At 39.8% G+C, this 21937-nt stretch overlaps 1 protein-coding gene across 4 annotated transcripts; it reads right to left on the bottom strand.

The window, feature by feature from the left end:
• Nucleotides 1-450: 450 nt before the first annotated feature.
• trip10a (thyroid hormone receptor interactor 10a) lies at nt 451-19860 on the bottom strand. 4 transcript variants are annotated; one of them, XM_005939876.3, is made up of 16 exons: nt 19347-19860; nt 13691-13806; nt 13031-13087; nt 12459-12606; nt 11700-11762; nt 9675-9779; nt 9445-9573; nt 8975-9121; nt 8634-8819; nt 6233-6394; nt 5914-5937; nt 5052-5161; nt 4671-4803; nt 4389-4477; nt 4167-4300; nt 451-1987 (listed from the first exon to the last, which is right to left on the bottom strand). In XM_005939876.3, the coding sequence occupies exons 1-16, from the start codon at nt 19368-19370 to the stop codon at nt 1836-1838; spliced, it is 1779 nt and encodes a 592-aa protein (XP_005939938.1). In that variant the 5' UTR covers nt 19371-19860; the 3' UTR covers nt 451-1835. The 4 variants fall into 4 exon arrangements, with proteins under 4 accessions (XP_005939938.1, XP_005939939.1, XP_005939940.1 ...); XM_005939877.3 differs by lacking the exon at nt 5914-5937 and having other exon boundaries at nt 19347-19859; XM_005939878.3 differs by lacking the exon at nt 6233-6394 and having other exon boundaries at nt 19347-19857.
• Nucleotides 19861-21937: the final 2077 nt, after the last annotated feature.

Below are 21937 nucleotides of genomic sequence, written 5' to 3'. Positions count from 1 at the left end.
GGTCTATGACACAAGTTGCATCACTTAAGAAATGATGCAACAATGCCACCTACTGAGAAGGAGCTGCATGTAATCAGTTAAGAGTGTGAGACATATCAATGCATTCTGGGCCTTATTTCTTAAAGCAGGTATTGGGATTTTGTCTTTTGTAGTTTGTTGCAACACCATCTCAATTTTTATTCCTAAGAAAATGCAGCTAAATTCCTATAATTGTTACATTATATATAATTCAGATTTTTCTAGGTCATCCATGTAGATGGATTGCCTTGTTATTAGATAAAAAAGAAAAAAATCATCTGGGTTTGGGGTGTTTACATTTAAAATGTAACAAAATAAAAGAATAAGTCTTTCAGATTCTACTTCTGTGCACACAACAGCTCAGTCAGCATATTGAATGCATAGACTGAGCTGTTGTCAACTTAAATCAGTGACACAATGGCACAAATATTATCTTATATGACCAGATATCATGTTTTATTTTTTTCTCCAACTTCAGAAATGACATAACCACTTCAAACTCTGAAATGTGCTTAACATTTATTAAATCTTGAAAAAAAGAGAGAGAGAGAAAATACTTTATATGCAAAAATGGTATATACACATTGCTTTTAACCAGAAAGGCACCAAAGACACATAAGCAGTTACTTGGATAAGTAATGCTGCTAGCTGGCTTCATGACAACATAAAAAAGACATTGTATGACAAATTAAAGTGTGAAAAAGCAACATTATCGGCCATAAAATTAGCTTTCAGTTTTCTCTCTAAAAAGTACGATTTTTTTATTTTTTTTATTTGAATGGTTAAATCGCTAATAAGACAATAGTGGTGTTGCAATAGCTAAAAATATATATTACTTATTACATAAATACAATAGTCTTAATGAAATACATTTTATTTACTCCCTTTTGTGGCTACAAACTGTCCACTATGTGTGCAAGCAAAAAAGAAGAACATAAAAACATCCTTAATACAAAGTACAACTTCTTTCAAACATGAACGTTTGCGCATCTGCAATAAATTATTTTTCTCTATAATTTCAGGATGTAACCATGGGAAAAGAATAGGTCCTGCATATCCTTATTACTGCTAAAGGTCTGAAATTAACTTAAGTGAGAATGATATGACTGTGATTGTCTGAACATTAAAGTGTTTGTATGGTTGTTTGAATCTGCTATGATGGGAGAGCCGTTCTCAACTTCTGGTGCTACACACAGCTAAAAACTAAAAGTAAGTATTCTCCCACAAATGAAATTCACCACCCGGTGACACTCAAGCACTATCGAGGGTAGAGAGTGACATGCTTGAAGCAAATAAAAACTCGCAGTGGAGCAGACGGCAATGAGCCATAGGAGGTCAGGTTTTTAACTGAAAAGGTAAACAGGAGAAGTAACTTCCTCCTAAATATTAATGGTGTTAACACCCAGTGTAAAGATGGCAGCAGCATTCCTCTTCCTTCCTCTCACACTCAGAAACTAATGCCTCATTAGTCTGTGGAATGAGACAAGCACTTGTACTATTAATGGTGCCTGAAAATGACTTTTAAAAAAACAACAACAAAAATGACAACTGTATATTGTGATGCAAGACTAGAAAATAAAATGTCTTAGTGGTTCAGGTGGCTTAGGTAACTGGGATGGGGAAAAAATGTCATTGAAGCCATGATGAGCACACTGGTAGCACCATTCTTCTTCTTCTTATATGGTGCACCTCTTTCAGTCAAAACACGTCATCTGCATATTTCTGGTAGTCTTGTCCATTAGTGCTGTCTTCTTTATGATCAGTCCAATAGGAAGAATTGCATACAGTTTTGTTTTGTTTTTTAAATGCTAAGTGTTTCACTTATTTAGAGTGATGGTAACATAAGATGTAGGTATGTAGCCTTCATCTCCATTGTTCCTACGGACACGGGTCCAACCATCCCCTTTGTCCTCCTCTACCACAGCCAGCACCTCCCCTTCCTGCATAGCGATGGTCCCTTCACTGGCACCTGAAAAAGAAAAACAGGCTAGAGATAATTTCATATACCGATGTGCTGACACAAACCTTGCTCAGTCAAATCAGAGGGGAAAAATGGATTCATAATTTTATGACTGACTTCTTATTTTGTGGTATAATTATGCTACAACCTACAGGTAGAATTTCAAAAGCCAAGCCAGCACTATAATTTTACTGTCATATAACATTCTGTAGCCATAATGAAAACTTAGAATAAAACTGTCATTGTACATGTACAACAAAATTGTGGGTGTGCCACACCAACTGTGCTGGAATGAAATATAAACAGTAGACAGCAGGAATAAATAGCAAACAGGAGAAATATATTTGAAAAAATAAGAGAAATGCACACATTGGAAAACAAAATAGTTGCAAAGTGCTTGGAAGTAGTGCAAAGAAAAGACTAAAAGCCAGAGTGATGGGGGTTACTCTGACCATGGCTGAGATTGGTGAGGTGGGTGGGCAGGGGTGGGGGCAATATTGTTTATTGACAGCCTGAATGGCCCAGGGGAAGAAGCCGTTCGTGACTCTGGAGGTGTGGGACCTGATTGACCTGAGGCGCTGACCTGAGGCGCTGACCAGAGGGCAGTAGGGTGCAAAGGGTCACCTGTGATGACAAAGGTTTTTCTGAGATATACGGATCTGGCGATGGCCTCCAGTGTTGGCAGAGGGCAGTCAATTATTTTTTTGGACCAGTGTTAATTATCCTCGGTGCAGCCTTCCTGTTCTCAGTAGTGGCCCCTGCGTACCAAACACCCAGGCAGTAGGAGAGCATGCTCTCCACTGAGGAGCGGTAGAAGGCCAGCACCAGCTTCTGGTCCAGGTTATTCTTTGAAGGTGGAGTCCAATTCCACCCGGTCTCTATTTATAAAGAGAGGGAAGTGGACCTGTCTGTGTCTCATTATAAGTTCTTTTGTATTGAGGACGTTCAGCTTCAGGTTATTTTCCAGTGTTGACTGACTATGGGTGGGTAGGGTGGGCAGATCAGCTGACAGCTCACCTGATACCCTTCACACATGCAGTTAGATTTACAAAAAAAAGAAAAGAAAAAAAAAGAAAGAACAAAAAACACTTTGCAAACCACGTCCACCTCATATTCTTCTTTCATGTCATTTCTGACTTAATCGGTGTCATGTCTGCTGTCATTAAGGCTCGCTTTCTTCACTAAGCAAGCCTTTCTGCTGTTCTTGTTGCCTCCAATTTTCCATGTATGAACATGGAAGTCTGGAGACATCTCAGAACAGAGCACAAATATTACAACCAAATTCTAAAAATAAAAAAAACTTAGGATGCTGTGTTAAATGTAAAAACAAACAGAATGCAAGGTTTTGAAAATCTCACAGATCCATATTTTATTCACAATAAGACATAGAGGGAGCAAAAAAGGGTGTAAAGTCATATTTAAAAAGAACATTTGGTAACTGATTAGGTTATTTGGCAAGAGGTCACTAACATGATTGAGTATTTAAAAAAAAAAAAAAGAAAAAAAAAAGACATCCTTGCAAGATGATGCAAGACAATTTTAAAGGACATCTACTACAACGGCGTAACTTTGTAGTAGAAGAGTCTGGATGTTCAACTGTGATGCCTGCAGTCAGAAAAATATGACCAAGACAACCCGGGATTATTGAACAGCGGACAATAACAGGAGACCAAATTCCAGCAACTACACTCTCGAGTTCCCCGATTCTTACAGACACTGTTGTTAAAAGAAGATGTGACGCTACACAGTGCTAAACTTAGCTCTGCTCCAACTTTTTTCAAACGTGTAGGTGCCATCAAATTCAAAATAACTTTTTAAAATGATAATTTTCTCAGTTTAAACATATTATATGCTTTCTCTATTCTGTTGTGAATAAAATATGGGTTTATGAGATTTGCAAACCACTGCATTTTGTTTTATTTGCGTTTTACAAAACATCCCAACATTTATTGAAAATGGGTTCACCCATACACCTCGCAGGAGAATAAAAATCTTAAACTGTAGTGGTTCTTAGTAAACAGTGAGAAATAATATTTCCATAACTCAGCTTTTTAGGAATGCAACTCTTGTAATCACACATCCTAGCATACAGCATCGACTCACTATGCCTCATTTTGAACAACAGTAAGTCGATGAGTCCATTAGTTAAAAAAAAATAAATAAAAATAATAATGAGTGTATTACATACCAGGGAAGTTGTACATGGCTGTGCATTTCCCGATAGGAGCAGCTAGGTCTTCATCTTCAAAGTCATCATCAAACTCAGCATAAATGGCTTGGGAAGGATCAGGAGTGCTTTCATCGGAGTAAGCTCCATCAGGGCTGGAAAGAAAATAGACAGGCTTCCTGTACAGAGTAGACAACAAGCCTGTGTTTTAAAGTAATGTCTACAAGCAGAATGTAATCCTACCTGTGTACATCATTAGCTCCATTATTGTTAAATGAGTGGGCTTTATAGCGCAGCGTGTCTCCTCGACCTCCAGCTTCAGCGAGCCATGTCTACTCAAGAGAACGGTCCCCCCAAAAAAAGCAGAAATTTCCATCAATCCATTATTCTGCCATTTGTGTGACTACATGCTTTAAAAACTTTTAATTGGTTAGAAGAAAAGGCTGGAAACCTATTGACCTAATAGTTTATTAGAAATAACATATATGGGTCACATCATTTGACAGCAGCAGAGAGCTAGATTACCTCATATTTGCTCTGCTCTCCTCTGAGCCGCTCTATATTCTGGGATGTCTGGTTGATTTGGGATGCCAGGCTGGCGGGGTCTCCCATTTGAGGATTTTTCTCATAAACATCTTTCATCTTTCCCAGCGCTTCACTGAAAAGAGAGAAAAAAAAAAAAGAGAGCGATAGACAGAGAGAGGGGAACAAAGGAAGAAGAGGGAAAGTGACTTTCAGTAGAAATCAGTTCCCTGCAGACCTCAGGAGTGGATAAACACACAGAGACACGGCACAGTTGTGTACTCTGCATGAATATTATATCCACTTTCCCAGTGGAGAAGTTCTAACAGAGATGGTTATTAATACACAGAAGGATCCGCACATGTCTGTCTAATATACACACACCTCTGATCAACTTCCTTTTGCAACTCTTTGCAGATTTCGTCCAGTTTCTGTTGTAACCTTTTCCTGCGCTGCTCCGGAGGGAGGTGGGCAAAGTCCTCTGTCACTGTAGGCTGCAAGAGGGTACAAGAAGGGGGGGGGGGGGGGGGGGGGGGGGGGGAGGTGTGTTAGCACTGAATGTCTTCTTACACTTTCATAATGACAGTTACCGTGGTGTGAGAACTGGACAACTGCGGAGGAAGCCTGTGGTTTGTGTTCAGCTCAGGAGACGTCAAACTAGAAACCATTTCAGCTCTTTGAGTTTCATGTTTGTTTGGTTTTGAACTGACATAAAGCCAATGAAATACAGAACATCAGTGAGCTGAACACAAAACCATCACCCATGGACCAATAACCACATTCCAATAACTTCGTACAGTCCCATCTCTTATCATCTTCACATTAAAAAAAAAAATAGTCTTGATTTACATGTGTGACACAGAAAAGTGCACGATTGGGGCTATTTGGAAAACAGGGTTACTGATTGCTCAGTGTTTCTGTGTGCCACCAAGCATTCCTCCCTTCCTCCACCACCAGGTGGCCACCTCTTCAATACAGGCTTAAGAGGACAAGTCCTAGACCACATTACCTTATGCAGGATGCGGCATATTGAGGCCGTTTAGGGCAAAAACCAGCAGAAACTTATGAAGTTCCTGCTGGTTTCTGCTGGAAACTTCATAACTTTCTGCTGGTTGAGAAGGGAAACTACAGAGAATTTAAAATGAATGTGAAGGGAAATTACAATGAAATGAGCCATTGTAAAGAAAAGGTGGCTACTTTTTACGAGTCAAACACCTCCACACCCCAGCTTTGTTTCCCGTATTACCATTATCCTCTCTGGAGTAAACTTCTGAGGGGGAAAAAAGAAAGAGTATGTGTACATAAAAATGGTGAAATAACCTTAAAGTGGGTTTCTTGCTTTTCACTTTTTACCTTGAAATGAATTTTAATTACATTTTTATATACATAAACATTAAAAATCAGACTGTAAGTTTAATACAGCATGTTCATGTCCTAAAAATATAAATCAAATTATTCATTACAGGAATTCAGTGACTCTTGCAGAGGCATGAACACAGGATGACGTGTAAGCCCTTATGAGTGAACGTCTCCTGGCACCCGAACAGTCTTCTGTGGTGACTCACCGATCTCCTGAGTGTCCGGAAGGAAGAGATTCTGGGTTTGACTGTCTTATTGATCTCCTTCAAACAGTACGACAGGGGGTCCCGGCCAAACTTGGGGGAAGGGGGTCCGTTAGGTGAAGGGGCAGGGGGAGTGGAGAAAGGAGCGAGCACTGGAGAGGACAGCTGGTGTGGGAAATGAGCAAAGTACCAGCACCCAAAGATAAGGTATACAGACATAGATTGGTGTATTGGGGAAGGAGGAGGGAAGAATAATTGAAAAGAAGAAGGGGAAGACAAGAACAACAAGATGACAAGGGAAAGAAAAAGACACCGTCAACACCTTAAAGCACACCACAAAGCAAGGAAGACAACACTGAAGCCAACCCAGCACATGAGCCCAATAAGCATGAAAGCAAAAAACACTCTCATAAACACAAACATCAAGTAATAATTACAAAAAAATAAATAAATCCCAAAACACTAAGATTACACAGCAAAACAACCAACCACAGCTCCCACATTGGTGCCACAGCAACCCTGCAGCCAAGTTCAAGCCCAGCTGATGGGCAGCCTGAGCTCCAGTGAGGAACTGGCTGAAGAAAGCCTGCGAGGTTAAATGACTTTGCATTTTTTACAGCTTTAATTGTTTATTAGTAATAGCAGTAATATAATCATTCATAATAACAACATATTTACTACCCAGTTTCAATGCTAACAATAACAAGACCGAGCTTTCTAACTATGGACTGGATATGATCTCTCTCAATACACCCAATAGGCTATGGTTACTGGCTTGCTGAGTATCTATAGACAGTGGTCAATGTGTTTTTCCAATTTGGCTGTAATTCAGTTACACTGAAAATAGAATTTCGTCTCATCACAAAATGACTAAGAAAAATGTTTGATTCGCAACTAAATATGTTTAAAGTTCAACCAGTACTATTAGAAGTCTGACCTATATGGACAGAAAATATCAACTCACATACCAGAACAGTAGCTATAAATAGCCTGCTTAATTACCGCAGTGGGATTCTGCACATAGATTTTTATTTTGGGGGGGGGGGGCTAATGAGTGCCCTCTGTGACCTATTACAAAGAGGTTAAACTGCAAACATGTCTGGGTGAACTAGACGCTGAGGTGTACATAAATGTAGTAAGGTGGGTGGGGGTCTATTAGCTAAATTACACAGGAGGCTGATGGCTTCTAGTCTCCAATAATGAACGTCTAAGAGAACCACACACAGTTTCTTGTGTAAATACGGTGAGCTAGAAGTACAACATTGTTATTATATGAACATCTACTGAGTAGGTGCCGCTTTTCTTCAGGGTTACGGGGGCCTAAATACAGGAGAGGAGTTAAGAATGGGAATGTTTAGGAGCTAGACATAAACCAAGAGCTCACTTAAGCCGATATATTCAGCCTCCTATTCACACGGCCGAGTCCTAATTGGGAGAGCATGACTGATGATACAGAGCACTGTGCCACACACATACACAGAGCGGGAAAAGTGCACAGCCAGTAAGACATGCAGAGAGTAGAGGGGTGCTGAACAAGCAAACACTGCAGGGAAGAAAGAAGGGATCATTTAGAGCTAGGACTGGAGGTGGGGGACCATTAGCTTGTTAGTGGTCAGCCACTCATATTGCCGGCTTAATTTTGGACCACAGCAAAAGTGCTCCATTGAGATAAGATTTACAATGTAGCGCAGCTCTCTTGCTCCAAACACAAAGTCATACGCAAGAACATAAATGTCAATGAAAACATTCAGGTCATAAACGTGCGACTGTAACTGGTCGGGGTTGTTTTTTTTTACCTACAAAATGTGGTATCATTCTGAAGTTGGCACAAAGATTTTATTGTGATGCAACACATAATGGCAGGTTCTGCACAGTATAATAGAAGCAGTGTGTTTGTGGATGCCTATAGAGAAAAATTCAATGTTGTTTGGGTCCCGTGCTGATGAAAGCACAAGCACAGCAGAATGCTGCCTGCTAGTTGACCTATTGGAAACCAGGGATAGGGAGGGTGTGGGTGGACAAGGTTTATACGCTGACAGCCAGTCATAGAGTCATGCAAAAGACCTTTTCCAGAAGTGTTGGGGTGTGTGAGAGTTCCCATATAACTCAGTGGCAGAGGGTCATGCAATATTATTCTGAGCATTAAAGGTAAGAAGGGTGTGTATGTGTGTGTTGCAAGTGTGTGCAGCTGCAACCACAGGTCCACCAGGGGTGCTCTCTGTAGGGGATTTCCTGGCTCTGCCATGCAAGGAGTCACACACTAATCTGCCTGATTGCCAACATGAAGACTCACTGATTCATTGAAAAATTTCAAAAAGTACAATAAAGGACATCTGTGTGAGTGTGAGTCCATGTCATTAGGCTAAATTAGCCTAATGTTGCACTCTATAGTAAAATCTCCTACCTTACTTCGCTTGCTGAAAAGCCAAAAGTTATTGGTCTTCTTCTTCCATGGGTCAACGGAGACTTTAGGTGTACCGAGGCTACTGTCCGAAGAGGCTCGATTGATCCCCTGACTGTAGTCCTCAAACTCCAAATCTCCCGGACGCTCAAAGCCCGACTTATTCTGCTCTATTACAATCATGGAGTCCTGCATTAAATGCAATTATGGATAAGAGCAATTAAGAGCTATCGTCAAGCAGATTTAAGGCTAAAACGAATTAGCTGTACAAAGCCATGCTTCACATTAATATCCGTTCTTTTCTCTCTTTTTTTTTTTCTTTTCTTTTTTCGAGATCCACTCACATTCTTCTCATTAACATTAGTTCCGGCTTTAGTAATGCCTTCCAGGCACTTGCCAATGATGGGCATCACATGCTTCTCTGTGTCTGAGAACAAGACGTAGCCTTGTGCCAACTTCTGTATTCGCCTCTCATCCAAATCCTGCAATTTCTAGTGAATACAAATTAACAGTTATTTACAAACAATCCCATTATTAGAGATAAAACAAAGCACAATAGATAGCAGCTAAAAATGTGTATTTTAAAAAGGAAAGATCAGGTTTATACTAAAATATTGAAATCATATACATATTTATCTGAAACAAAATAAACAAGCTGTAGCTGTTTATGATTTTCAAATAGCTTTAAAGCATAACTTTGACATACATCATTTTTAAAATTTCTGATTCATTCATAATAACTAATACGCGTTACCAGTAGAATTTCTACTAAAACCTAAAATAATGATGGCGGTAGGTGGTCATTTTGACTTACATTGAAAATGAGAGGCATGTCACTAAAATAGAATTGGTTCTGTTCTTTGTTGTATTTCTGGAGCTGAGCAGCATAGTCGTTCTTACACTCGTCTGCTACGTGTGCTCTCATGTGAGCTTGCTGTTTGGCCTGAAATCATGCACAAATAAAAACAGGTTAACAAAGCGCATCTAGTATTACTTTGGACGATGTCAAATAGGATATGGATATTCAACATGTTTCCTGTTTACTTTTTCAACATCAGCTTTTGTGGCATTGATGTCTTGATCTGTCTTTTCTGCATGCTGTGCTGCACGCTCTGCTTCTCTCCACTCTCTCTCAAAGCGCTTCTTACTCTGGTGTGGATGGAGGAAAGAAACAGAAAGAAAAGCAAGAACATTACATTCAGTTCATTTAGTAAAGAATTAACTCTTAAGAGGTTACACAACTTTAAGCAAAGGACATGGCAGGTTTGACGGAAAACAGGTCTTGTAGTGCGAGGCGGTATTACCAAAAAATTGTACTTAAGATTCTGGCCCTCTGACCTACTTTAACACATTACTTCAATTTTATTTTGTATTACACAAGTGCGCCTTTACTTGTAGCTGTAAACCAATATAAAATGTAAATAAGGTACACACATTTAACTGCTCTTTAAAACAATTATCAGTTGGTCACATGGCAGCAATTCAGTGCATTCAGGCATGATCGTGATGGCCTGGTGAAGGTCAAAGCACAATGGGGAAGAGAGGTGATTTAAGTGGCTTTGAACATGCCGTGGTTGTTGGTGCCAAATAGACTGGTTTGAGTACTTCAGAAAATGCTGATCTACTGGGGTTTTCCCCTCACACAAGCATCTCTGGTGTTTACAAAGAAAGATCCAAAAAAAGAAAGAAAAAGAGAAAAATAGCCAGTGAGCAGCAGTTCCCTGGGCCAAAATGCCTTGTTGATGCCAGAGGTCAGAGTAGAATGGCCAGACTGCTTCAGGTTGATAGGCAGGCAAGTAACTGAAATGATCACCAAAGCACAGAGAAAAGCTTCCTGGAATGCACAGCACGTCAAAGCTTGGAGCTGACGGAGTACAGAAATAGAAAACCACACCGGTTATCACTCTTGTCAGCTACAAACAGGAAACTGAGACTGCTATTCAGCACCCTTAGTACCAACTGAGTACAATTAGCACTATGGCACCATTCAAACACCACAGCCTACCTGAGTATTGTAACTGACCACAGTGTGCCCATGTCGAGATGGCTGCTTCTAGTAGGGTGACTCGCTATCTCACAAAGCCTCAATTATCTCAATCACAGACACCAGGATGTCAATCCAACGGAGCATTTTGGGATGTGGTGAAATGGGAGATTTGTATTATGATTGCGCAGCTGACAAATCAACTATGTGATGCTATCATGTCAATAAGGACCATAATTTCTTAAGAATGTCTCCAGCTCCTTGTTTAATCTATTCCCAAAAGACTTCTGAGGGGAAGTCCGTTCCGAGGGGAAAGATTAATCCAAGCTAGAAAAGGGGAACTAATAAAGTGGCCAGTGAGTGTATCACGAAAAAGAAATAAAACACAAAAAACCAAAAACAAAACAATGAATTCATCTGCAATAAAGATCTGTTTGGTACAGGAAGTCCTCAACAGGCTGCTTGGTAACCTTTCGCAATATGCCACCTTTTTTTTTTTTTTTAATTCTTTCTTAAAGTCAACAAACGGTTTGTAGCCACTTTGTGTGTGCTAGGCCTCACATGCATTAATTCAAGTCACTGAACTGGACCTCCCTGCCATGTATGTGCTGCTGGTAGTTTTGGACCATTCAGTGTTGGTTTACATGGGTTCCCTCTCAATGCCAGCACAGGTTGTCCAGTGACCAATGTAATAATAGTACACAGTTTCTTGAAATGCCGCAGTAGCGTGTTTTTACTTTTCACCTTTATAGTGGTACTTGAAAAAAATATGCTTTAATTTATGATGTCAGTGCTGCATACCAGTTTGTCCAGTATGCAGCACAGCAGTGGAAATTCAAAAGGAGGCTTGCTTTCCACTCTGTTCATCTGATTTTACTATAGACAAATGTAGTCACCTGACTGAGCACACAGAATCTAGAACCATTCACTTTATCTTTCATTTTTTGCACTCAAATCAAACATTCCAGTTTTGGTTATAGAGAAATCTTTTTTTTTTTTTGGTGGTACTTTAAATGTTAACATGCATTGTAGAAATGACTTGTGTGCTGTGTTCATCAACCTTTAAATTCTAAGAGTAAACTTACACTGTCAAGCTGCTTGTAGGTGCTCTCCAAACTCTGCTGGGCCTTCTTGGCATCCATCAGATACTGCAGACATCCATAAAAATAGAGTGAGAGGAGGGTCAGATGACAAAAAGAGAGACAGCCATGTGCAGGGGCAGACAGAATAAACAATGACTGCCTAAAGCCACACAGCACAACAGACAAGAAAACAAATACCAGTGTGTCTGTTTGAGACATCACGTCTTCAGTAGAAGCCTGTACATGGCTGCTCTGTTCTATCAGGAAAAAGCCAAAGCATTCCTCAGAGAAATGGCACACCACCACTCAGACCATGTCTCCCTCAGGAGACTCTAAGTGAGGCTTCTTTCCTGCCACAGCAGTAAGATCTCTGCATCTCCACTCCTCCTTATCACTGTTTGTTGTATATTCTAAAGAAAAAACCCATTTGGCATGTTGTCAGAATGTTGACGACTATGGTGTAATAGGCACATACACAGTGAGTTCTAGGTGTTTTCATTTACGTCATTTACATAACGGGGGCTTCCAGTGTCACACAGTATGACTCAAACCAGGAAGTAAACAACAAAACTGTTAAAACAGCATGGAAGTGAAACAAAAGTGGCCTAGTACAAGACAGTTAACCATCTGCAGGTAAAGAGTGGTATGAATGGGACTGTAGGAAACGAGACCAACTAAAATGAAAACATCACAGATTCTCTTTGTTGCCACAGATTAGAACTTTAAAGACTCTAACCCTCATCCATTTCATATCGAGCTCACCGTCTTTCGTTCCTGCTTAAGATCTTGCAGGTACTTGGTAAGATCGATGCAAATGTTCATCATCAAGTTCTCTGCAATTAGCTCTCTCTGCCCCGCATAATCGTTCATCTCTGTCAGGATGTCCAAAAACGCCTGGTAGCTGGACAACCTATTATTTAAAGAGGTGGAGAAAGGAAAGGGTGGAGAAAGAATGACACTGTGATGAGGCAGCTGATAAGATGACAAACAGACAGGTTAAAAGAGAAGTTTGCAGTGGACCACGGCACGATAAGAAGTTTATAGCTTCCTTATTCCTGCTTCCTTCTAAAGGCATTTAAATGGCAACGAAAACAGCAATGCACTACTGCGTGGATAACAACACCAACTAACTGCTTGGATAACAGGGGGAAATGAAGGGAAAACCTTTAGTTTCAGATAGCAAATGAACTTAGGGGCTGCACCAAAGTCCAGGATTATTTTTAACTATAGATAATGCAAAGATATCCTAGTAGATTCCACAAATAAAAACATAAATATAAATAAGGGAGCTCTTCTATAAGAACAATCCTGCAACATAACCAACAACAACTCACCTGCATTCAGGCTCATCTTTGCTGCTTCGTTTTTGGTTATACTTCTTTGAAAGGTTCCTGTGAACAGTGACAGATCATTAACAATCTGAAATGGGGAAAGGGCTGAAACGGCAGATGGCAATAGAAGACAACTCGCTGACTTAAAATGTTCTTATGTAACCATTTGATTTGTTTCCACACCATAGGATCAACAACAGCAGTCCACTATGAACATATTTAAATAGCTGTTCTTCCTCCTTTCACTCTCCTTCTGACCACTTCCTGTCTATCATGCGCCAGTCTGCTCCCGCTTCCTCTCCTTTCCAGCAAAGCTCAGCACTACAACAGATGGGGGCCTACAAACTGGGAAACAACCGGGAGAGGAAGGACTATGTAAGAAAGGCCACAGGAGAGAGAGAGGAGAAAGATACAGGGACAACAAGCTACAGCTGGAGAATCGAGCTAGTGTTTCACACACAAGTTAGATTCAGTCCCACAGTGGTCATAAGACCAACAAGCATTTCATAAACAGCCTTTTAACAGGCACCCATGCAAACACAAAAGGACACATATGCTGCAAGCTGCTTTGAGCAACACACTTGTACACAATTCTTTGTGGCAGTTGGGCAACAACAACGTGAAAAACAGAGGAGGAGAGAGAAAAAACAAAAACAGGCCTACCTCAGTTGTTTGGCATAGTTTTGCTCAATCTCTGTCCTCTCCTTCGCAAATTTCACATACTTCTCTACCAGCTCCAGGCCAGACTGTGTGTGCTTTTCAATGATGTCATATTGGTCCTGGTGGAAGGAGCACAACACAAATAAGGAAAAGACAAAACACAGTGAAATACCAAACATGTGTTGAATTCTAGGTAATGACCGGGATGTTGCACTGGTGGACTTTGAGGTCACCAAATTACATCTTAAGCAGGGGGGAATAAAACAAAAACACATCAAGGTTTGTTCTTGCATGCTAGGCCCCAAGAATGCTCGCCACATGTGCACAAGATATTGGCAACCGTTTCTTACTTCCGCTAGGCTTTAAATCATGGGGGACCTGCGTTTTTCTTACGAGGGGGAGAGAACTGTCAGAAGGACACAGAGGTCATGCTTCTCAGGCATTAAAGAAGGAGGTGCTTTTCTCTTCCTTATGTGGTCAGACTGTGTGGAGTGAATAGCAACGTGACGCCCGATTCCTTAGAAAAAATTTTTTTCATGCCAGTTCCATTTACAGCCGAATTTGCTGACTTCTCCTCATCATTATGCAGTATGACTGAGGCATATATGGTTTCTGTTCCTCTTTCACTGCTCTCTTTAAAACACCTTCAAGCTCTGACAAGCCTACTAAGAGTGAGAAACAATGCTGAAGACTTGAAGCGGAGGCATGTTGAAAGGGGATTCCTGACGTGTTGAGCCACGTTATTCTACACCCTTCCCGCTCTTCAGGTGAAAGAAAAGAGTTAAAGTCCACATAAATGAGATGGCATTTAACCTAACTACAGTACACAGTTCAAAGTTAAGAGTAAGGCCTGCAATCCAGCGCTACAATAATGCCTAGCCAGTAGGCACTTTGGGGGGTTTTAATTAAGGGTCAATAATTGTGTAACTGTAGTAGAGAAAAGGAGTGAAGTAGAGTGCAGTAATAATAATTCTTTTACTATATGAATACATTTGGATTTGCAGCATATTATGATTTACCACACAGTTTTTGGATAACAGTAAACTAGCCTCACATGATTCCTGGATCACAAAGTTAGCGCATGTGACAATTTCTCCTAAATTACTCGTACCAGCCACTTAAAACCAAATCGCCCTAAATGAGTGATTCCTCCATCAGGCCCCAGTTAGATCCATAACTGGAGATGTGTCAAAGTGCAAACCAAATACCAGGAATACATCAATTACAAAATTCAACTCATGTTTAAAATAGCATTTTTCTTTTTAGTTTTTGCTGACATTTCCTCCCCATTTTGGGAACTGAAGTAAAATAGACCTCATTACACCATCTCTGAACATTTACCAAGCACCAAGTTTTTATGACACAAGAGATAAAAGTCAGCCACTGCCACTTATAAATGTCACGCCCAAGACACTTATTTGGTAAATATATTAGCTCACGTCTATCAAAATCTGTTTACACGTGAAGTAACCAAGAAGCTAGAGGCAACAGGAATAATAACACAACTGAAAGCCATATTATTCAGTCGGGAACTTGTAGGAATAACTACATGTGTACGAACTAAAAAGCACAGTAAGTTATGAGCTTACAATACCTGTTAGCACCCATTCAACTTAGTCCTGAGGCCTGACCTAATGCTGTTTTCAAACTCATAAGCTTGATTTAGTCTTCTGCAGGAAGCATCCTAACTTACGATGTAACTGGAAACCCCTCTTATCCACAACATTCCACGCCACTCAAGTCACTGCAGGCTGTGTCAACCCGACGTGCAATGACATTTCTCAAGAGGTGCAAATCAGGTTACGGCATACGGTTAAAAGGGGTTTCCAGTTACGATGTAGACTTCCCACTGAAGCATAAATCAGGCATTGGTAGCCCCCAAGACAGATGATCAGAGGCTTTAAAATAATGTCCAAGACTGGACAACAGCTGGTTAGTCAAAATGCATTAATGCAGTGCCTTCGACTTGTAGGCAGGTTACTTCCGACATATTACAATTACAAATTAATCACTCTGATTGGTTAATTTTTTAGATTGTTAGTTGCACCACTAAGACAGATGTACTCATCATATTATGAAGACTTGGAAAGTTGTAGTCTGCCTCTGTAGTCTGGAACGGGTCATTTGAATAGATAAGCCCTTTATTTGCATATTCAGTTTGTGGACTGCCGACCAGCCTGTGGCACAGTGTGCAAAAAGCTTACTGCTTACTGTGGAGATTTAAGGGGAGGTTAGAAACTACAAGCTGTGCTAGGTGTAACCTCTTTGTGAGGGTTTGTCCTTAATCCAGTATTTATGGTCAAATTTCAAAATACTATACTTGAAGTATTCCTGTCAATACTGAGTACCATTCCAACATCCAGACACTTCCATTGAAAATACAACTGCAGATACTTATTAATGTTGGAAAATATTATCGATCCAGGAAATGTCACCATTTCTATATCAAGATAAAGCAATGCAGAGCAAAAGGTTTAAAAGTCTGACAATCCTTTAATGGTTATTTAATAGTTGAGGTATACCGGGTATATTTTAATAAGGTGAATGGATATTTATCTGGTAAAGCTGTAGGATCTCAGTTATGTCGTCTGGATGTTGGATGTTCAAGTATGATGCTAAAAATAATTGTGATTAAGCCCTTTTTTTGGTCAACATTTTTCACACTGATGAAGAAAACCCTTTAGTGAACTGGCTGTTTTATAGATCCAACAGGAAAATTGAACGTATATCAGAAATCTGTTTCAATTTAAAAAATAAATAAATAAATAAATAAATAAAAAAAGATGTTTGGCTAATTTGTTATCAATAAGCGTATACCGGTATTACCAGAAAGTCTTCACATACACACTACCCCATCTGTCCCGCAATATCACCCCTAAAAAAAAAGCATCTACATCAGTTTAAGCAATTATGAATAAATGACATGACCGAAGAAGAGTGGGAGGGGTTTCCACGCTAAAAAAAAAAAAAAAATGGATGTGAGAAATCTCAGTGCCAACTCCATCAGACACACTCTAAAACACAACGTTAGGAATAATGTCAAATAAATGATTGAAACCATTTCTGGGTAAATATTCAGTTTCTATAAGTTCCAAAAATTACATTCTGTTTTTTCTTTAACATTTTAAACCACTTTTTCTGGAAATGAGGTTGGATAACAGAGCTCATAGAGCTCATCTAAAGAGTTCTTCAAACTTTTCACCTGAGGAAAGTGAATTAGAAAACATTTTTTAACTTTTTAATGGGTGTTGGTAACATAAAATTCAAAAGTTCAGTGTTGAAATAATCCAAATGTTTCAACCTTTGCTCTGTGGCCTTTGGACTATTAACACAAAAATACAAATATTTAAATTGTGACCTCCTTTTAGTCAACATTCTACACAACAACCCATCTCCCCTGTGATGGACTGGTAACCTATCCAGTGTATACCCCATCTACTGCCTTGGGCTCCAGCACCTCCTGCAACGTTGAACCAGCAAGTGGCTAAGAAGATGGATGGACAGAGAGTATGCCAGATTTCTTGTAAGCAGTTTCGTAAAATACTGAAAAAGTCACATTTGGTTATCTATAAACCTCAAGATAACAACTTAAATCTGAACAAGAACGCCCCACTTAAAAAGCAAAACCATTAAAACTATCTTAAAATAAATCAAAACAACTTGAAAAGATATAATCAGTGTCTTCTCAAACACCATTCAAAGCCACAGTCAAAGTTATGTATACAAGTCCCCGCAGAGTTTGTACTGAACTGATTTTCATAAGACTAAAACAACTTTAAAATGAGCATGTTTTTGTTTTAAAAGCAAATGTTATGTTGGTGGCTTGCACGACTGCTTTTTATTTGTTCTTTTAACTTGCCTTTACCTATAGTTATTTTTTTAATGGAGTAATCGCTCCTTTCCTCAGGAATACTTTGAGCCATGACTAGAATCTTTATCCTCCTCTTATTTCATCGTTTTGAAGGATAGTCTAAATATTCTAGTTCTGCCCTGGTAATTATACAACTTCCAAATATAGAGAGCCATAACCTATTTTGTACTGCACAGATTTATGTATGTGGGGTGCGTTAAAAGTATGACAGTTTACTTTGTTCTTCAACTCCCAGGTCTCATCTAAACCTCTGTCCTCAAAATAATGTCAAAAGAGAACTGGCATCAAGTAAAAGCCACACAATTTCTAAAGGAGGCACCCTGAAAGTCACCAACCTACAATGCTTGGCTGGATATTTCAGCCTTGAGTCACCCTGTCATCTTGAAAATGAGGGGCCAGGCCTGGCCAGACCAGCCTTACTGCAGTTCTGAGGAGTGCCCTGGTAACACTCACTATCACAGTTAATGCCCAGACAATGATCTTGTACTCTGTAAACTAGTGCCTTAAAATAGCCATTGGATTAACGACAATCAGGGGACAGATGTCATAGAGCTGATTTGGCCCGAGGAACTAGCCAAACATTAAAAAAGCCAATTATGCCTGCAGGGCTTTGTCCAAGCAGGCAGGTGAAGACATAGCCTACAATGAGATTTTTTAATGAAATCTATATTGACTGAAAGCAGAACAGTTCGCTTTCCTGTGAGGGATTTCCTAAAAACTAGTGAAACAACTACATGCACTAAAACAGGAAAGCCTTACAAAGAGACAAAGCCTCTGATTAATCCTGGGGTACCACATTTCTCTGAGTCAATCAAAGTAGGGCAAAACTAATTAGGCTGTGTTGCACCAGCACATAGGATGGAAAAGGGACTGGGGAAGAGGCCTAGGGGGAGATTGTAATGAGGTCACAACCTCACTATGCTCATCTTTGCAGTGCTCCATTTTACATATTCAGGTTTGTTGAAAATGTGCATGAGCAACAACAGGCTTCTGGATAATGTCATTGCCTTTACAGCTGCATCCAGGAAGTGGCTTACAGCTGGCTACCTAGCAGTCTGTAAAACACAATTCATACAAATCCAGTATTTTACCAAATCATCGCAGCACGTGGGAATAAAAATCTCTCTCAATATGCACTCTTTGTTGAATAAAAAAAGAATCATGGCACTGAGATGGACACATTAAGGGATTTACTCATGAAACTTGTTCGCAAGGCAAATCACAGCATCTGATTTCATCTCTATGGAAGCAAGGTGTGCCAGACTGTACACAATGAACCATCCCACGGGGCACAACCCACCTCTGCACTGTTTAAAGGCCTTTCTAGATGTGAAATAGTGTTTTTAGGCTGATATCAGACAACTTTTAAGAGTCATCTGGGTCATAAATAGTCACTTGATCCAATTAATTAATTAATACTTAGATTTGGAGGAAAGAGAGGGACTAAATGATAAAACAAAAGGTGTAAAAAAATATGTAATATGCAAAACGTGGATCCTTCATTTCCCAAAAGTGCTTGTATGGTTTTGTATGTAAACTTAATCATTTTTACGTACTAAAAGTTGAAGAAATGGCTGGAAACATGTTAGTATAATCCTGAATGCACAGCTGTGCACACAGGCGAGTTACTCCGCTTCTGGATACATGTAGGCTTCCTCGCCGGAGGTCGTGTAGCGTTTTTCACTTTCTCATCCCGCAATGCTTAAAAAAACTGCACTGCAAACCTGACACCCAGACAACCTATTAAAATATCAAAGGAGACAGAAGCGAGACAGATGATAGACTCACCCAAAGCTCTGTGCCCCAATCCATGTTCAGCTTGTTGGCCAAGCTGTCTGACTACCCCGAATACAAAGAACTTCTCCAAAGTTATCCCAACAGCTCGGAGGACGGCCCTGGCAAGTATAATCCCAACGTGATAGATCGGTCGTAAACACTACCTTCTCCGGCTTATTCTCTCTTCAGCACACACAATACATCAACATTATGATCCTGCAATTAATTAGGTGTGCCAGTCGTTAGTCTGATTCTTCTAAATATTTTACATAGCGAGGGAAACAGGGACAAACTAGCTTTCGTATCCGCGTCACTCCCAAATCCTAAGCCTTAAAGGGGCAGTAGCCTGAAGTACACACGCTACCAGCCAGGAGACTGCTGCATCCTGACAGCCCACACTGGTTAAAATTACTTCTGTTCAAGACGTGTTCTTATCTAAGACGGTTATTTTAAAAAAAAAGTCCTCTATAGGCTACAAGCTCCGGGAATTCTGTGCTTCCCTGATAGAGAGCGTCCCCCGGACTTTCCCACATGAATCATAGCATTATGTTCATCATCGATCAACAAGCAACAGGCTGACTGGTTCTGGCAGTGCCTCACCGTCTGATTCAAATCATTAATGACTCACAATTAAGTTTTCATGCAAGAAAATAGGCTACTCTGTTTAATTTGCTTATGTACAGTGACGCCTAATAAGGTCTACAATGAACACATCCACTACTTCCAGACTGAAAAACAGCCAGACTGTAATGGGGGAACGAAAGACGGAAACTATAAATGTAAGAAGATTTAAATTCAATCTTTTGAGAGATATGAAGCTACGAATACTTCATACAAAGAGAAATTGAAAATGTTTTTTTTTTCATAGGAAAGAACAAATAATTAGGTTAAGTTTTCACTTCAGTTTTCAGAATCCTGTAAAAACCCCTAGCACTTAACACTGGTTGATGACATAAGGACATCTATGTCATTTGGAATTTTGTATCTCTCTATCTTTTGTCTTCTGAGAGTTGTGAAAAGGGACCAGGAGGATGAGAAACGATGAAACAAGCAGCACCCAACAGACTGGAAAGTGTGTGGTTGGGGGGGGGTTACCTGTTTAGTTTTACCTGTGAGACAAAACATAACATTTCTTCTCACCTCTTGACCTTTTCTTTATTCATTTCCCATATCTGTTCTGCACAGTCAGCAACCGTATCTTTTATCACAAGTGTGGCAAATCTTGTCTTTCTTCCAACTTTATTCTCTCCAACACAAATGTAAACACCAGCACTGGTAGACGTGGCTCTAGTGATAGTGACAGACTTCTGGCGCCTCTTAGTGGTCTCATTTCACAGCCGCTGTGAGCTGTGTAGATCAAGCTGATGTTTGGGGGAGGGAGGGTTGCTAGAGCTTCAAATAGAATCACAGCGACTGACGATGGATCTTCAAATCTCACAACAATTTCAGAAAGCGACAGTGATACAAGGCAATCTTCTACAAGTAGACTTATGAAGTTAGAGCTTTTCTTTTCTTCTCTTTTCTAATTTAAGGAATAAGTCAACAGTATCCACTCAACAGCTACCCTGAGGTACCCCTGAGCAAGGTGCTGCCCCAGGCGCCCAATGGCTGCCCACTGCTTTACATAGTGAATGGATTAAATGCAAAGAGGAATTTCCCCACGGGATCAATAAAATCTACATTATTATTATTATTAAAGGATGCATTAGCAAATTAACTGTAAGATAAACAGTGATTTAAATGACAAGGTGCAGGTTGTATTGCTGCAATAGAATGATCCTAAGATTGTTTGTGTTCTCCCCGTCGCATTTCCAGTTATAGACAAGAGGAGGGTTTCCCTTGGTTTCACAGCTCAGGGTAATATCAGTGCCCTTAAGTTGATAGATATCATTGTGTTTAGTTTAGCTCAGGAGCATCAAGAATGGCAAGCATAGTTTTTTACATTTAAACAATGGATAGCTAAACTGACTTGAATGGTTTTTGTTTTTTAAATCTAAGCTAAAAGTTGAAATAATGCTCTGTTTGTTTGGACACAGTGGGATGTTTACTCACAGTGTTCAGAAACACTGTGTGAATGAGGGGAAAAAACAGGAAGTTGTGGTGTCTCCCTTAGTTATGCTGCAGTTGACGTGGGCTGCTGGGGGGATTTTTATGATACGCTGGGCATTTATTAATCTCTTTATCTCTTTAAACATCTCTGTGTTTTTAGCCTTTTTGTATTTAATCATTCTTTGCTCTCACTCCAACCAGTCAACCAGTCACGTTTCTTCCTGTTAAAAGGAAGTTATTCCTTTTTTCCTTCCCATTGTACAAGTGCTTGGTCATAGAGGGTTGTGTGAATGTTGAGGTTTCTCTTTGGTATTGTATAGTCTTTACTTTACAATTCGAAGCACCTTGAAGCAACTGTTTTTATGAAGTGGCACTATATAAATAAAACAGAATTAAATTGAACTACATTTTTTTCTGCGAATGTTCACTCTCAAATTACAGGATTCATTATTCAGTTTTTTGGTTTGATTGTTAAATGACGTGTCACAATGCTTTCATTGTTTTTATACGTCAGTGAAGTACTGAACAGGAACAAAACTGATGACATCACACAG

Source organism: Haplochromis burtoni, unplaced genomic scaffold, assembly GCF_018398535.1.
Source record: "Haplochromis burtoni strain Fernald_Lab_line unplaced genomic scaffold, NCSU_Asbu1 Contig_21, whole genome shotgun sequence".
Taxonomy (NCBI): domain Eukaryota; kingdom Metazoa; phylum Chordata; class Actinopteri; order Cichliformes; family Cichlidae; genus Haplochromis; species Haplochromis burtoni.
The sequence above is the reverse complement of the archived record's forward strand: the minus strand, read 5'-3'. Positions and strand labels throughout refer to the sequence as shown.

Excerpts from the sequence above, each read along its gene's own strand:
- trip10a (XM_005939876.3), bottom strand. The coding sequence starts at position 19,370 with ATGGATTGGGGCACAGAGCTTTGG. Across the intron at positions 9,574-9,674 it reads CAAAAGCTGATGTTGAAAAA|GCCAAACAGCAAGCTCACAT; the intron begins GTAAACAGGAAA and ends GCATGATTTCAG. Across the intron at positions 5,162-5,913 it reads TTACTCCAGAGAGGATAATG|CCTACAGTGACAGAGGACTT; the intron begins GTAATACGGGAA and ends ACCCTCTTGCAG.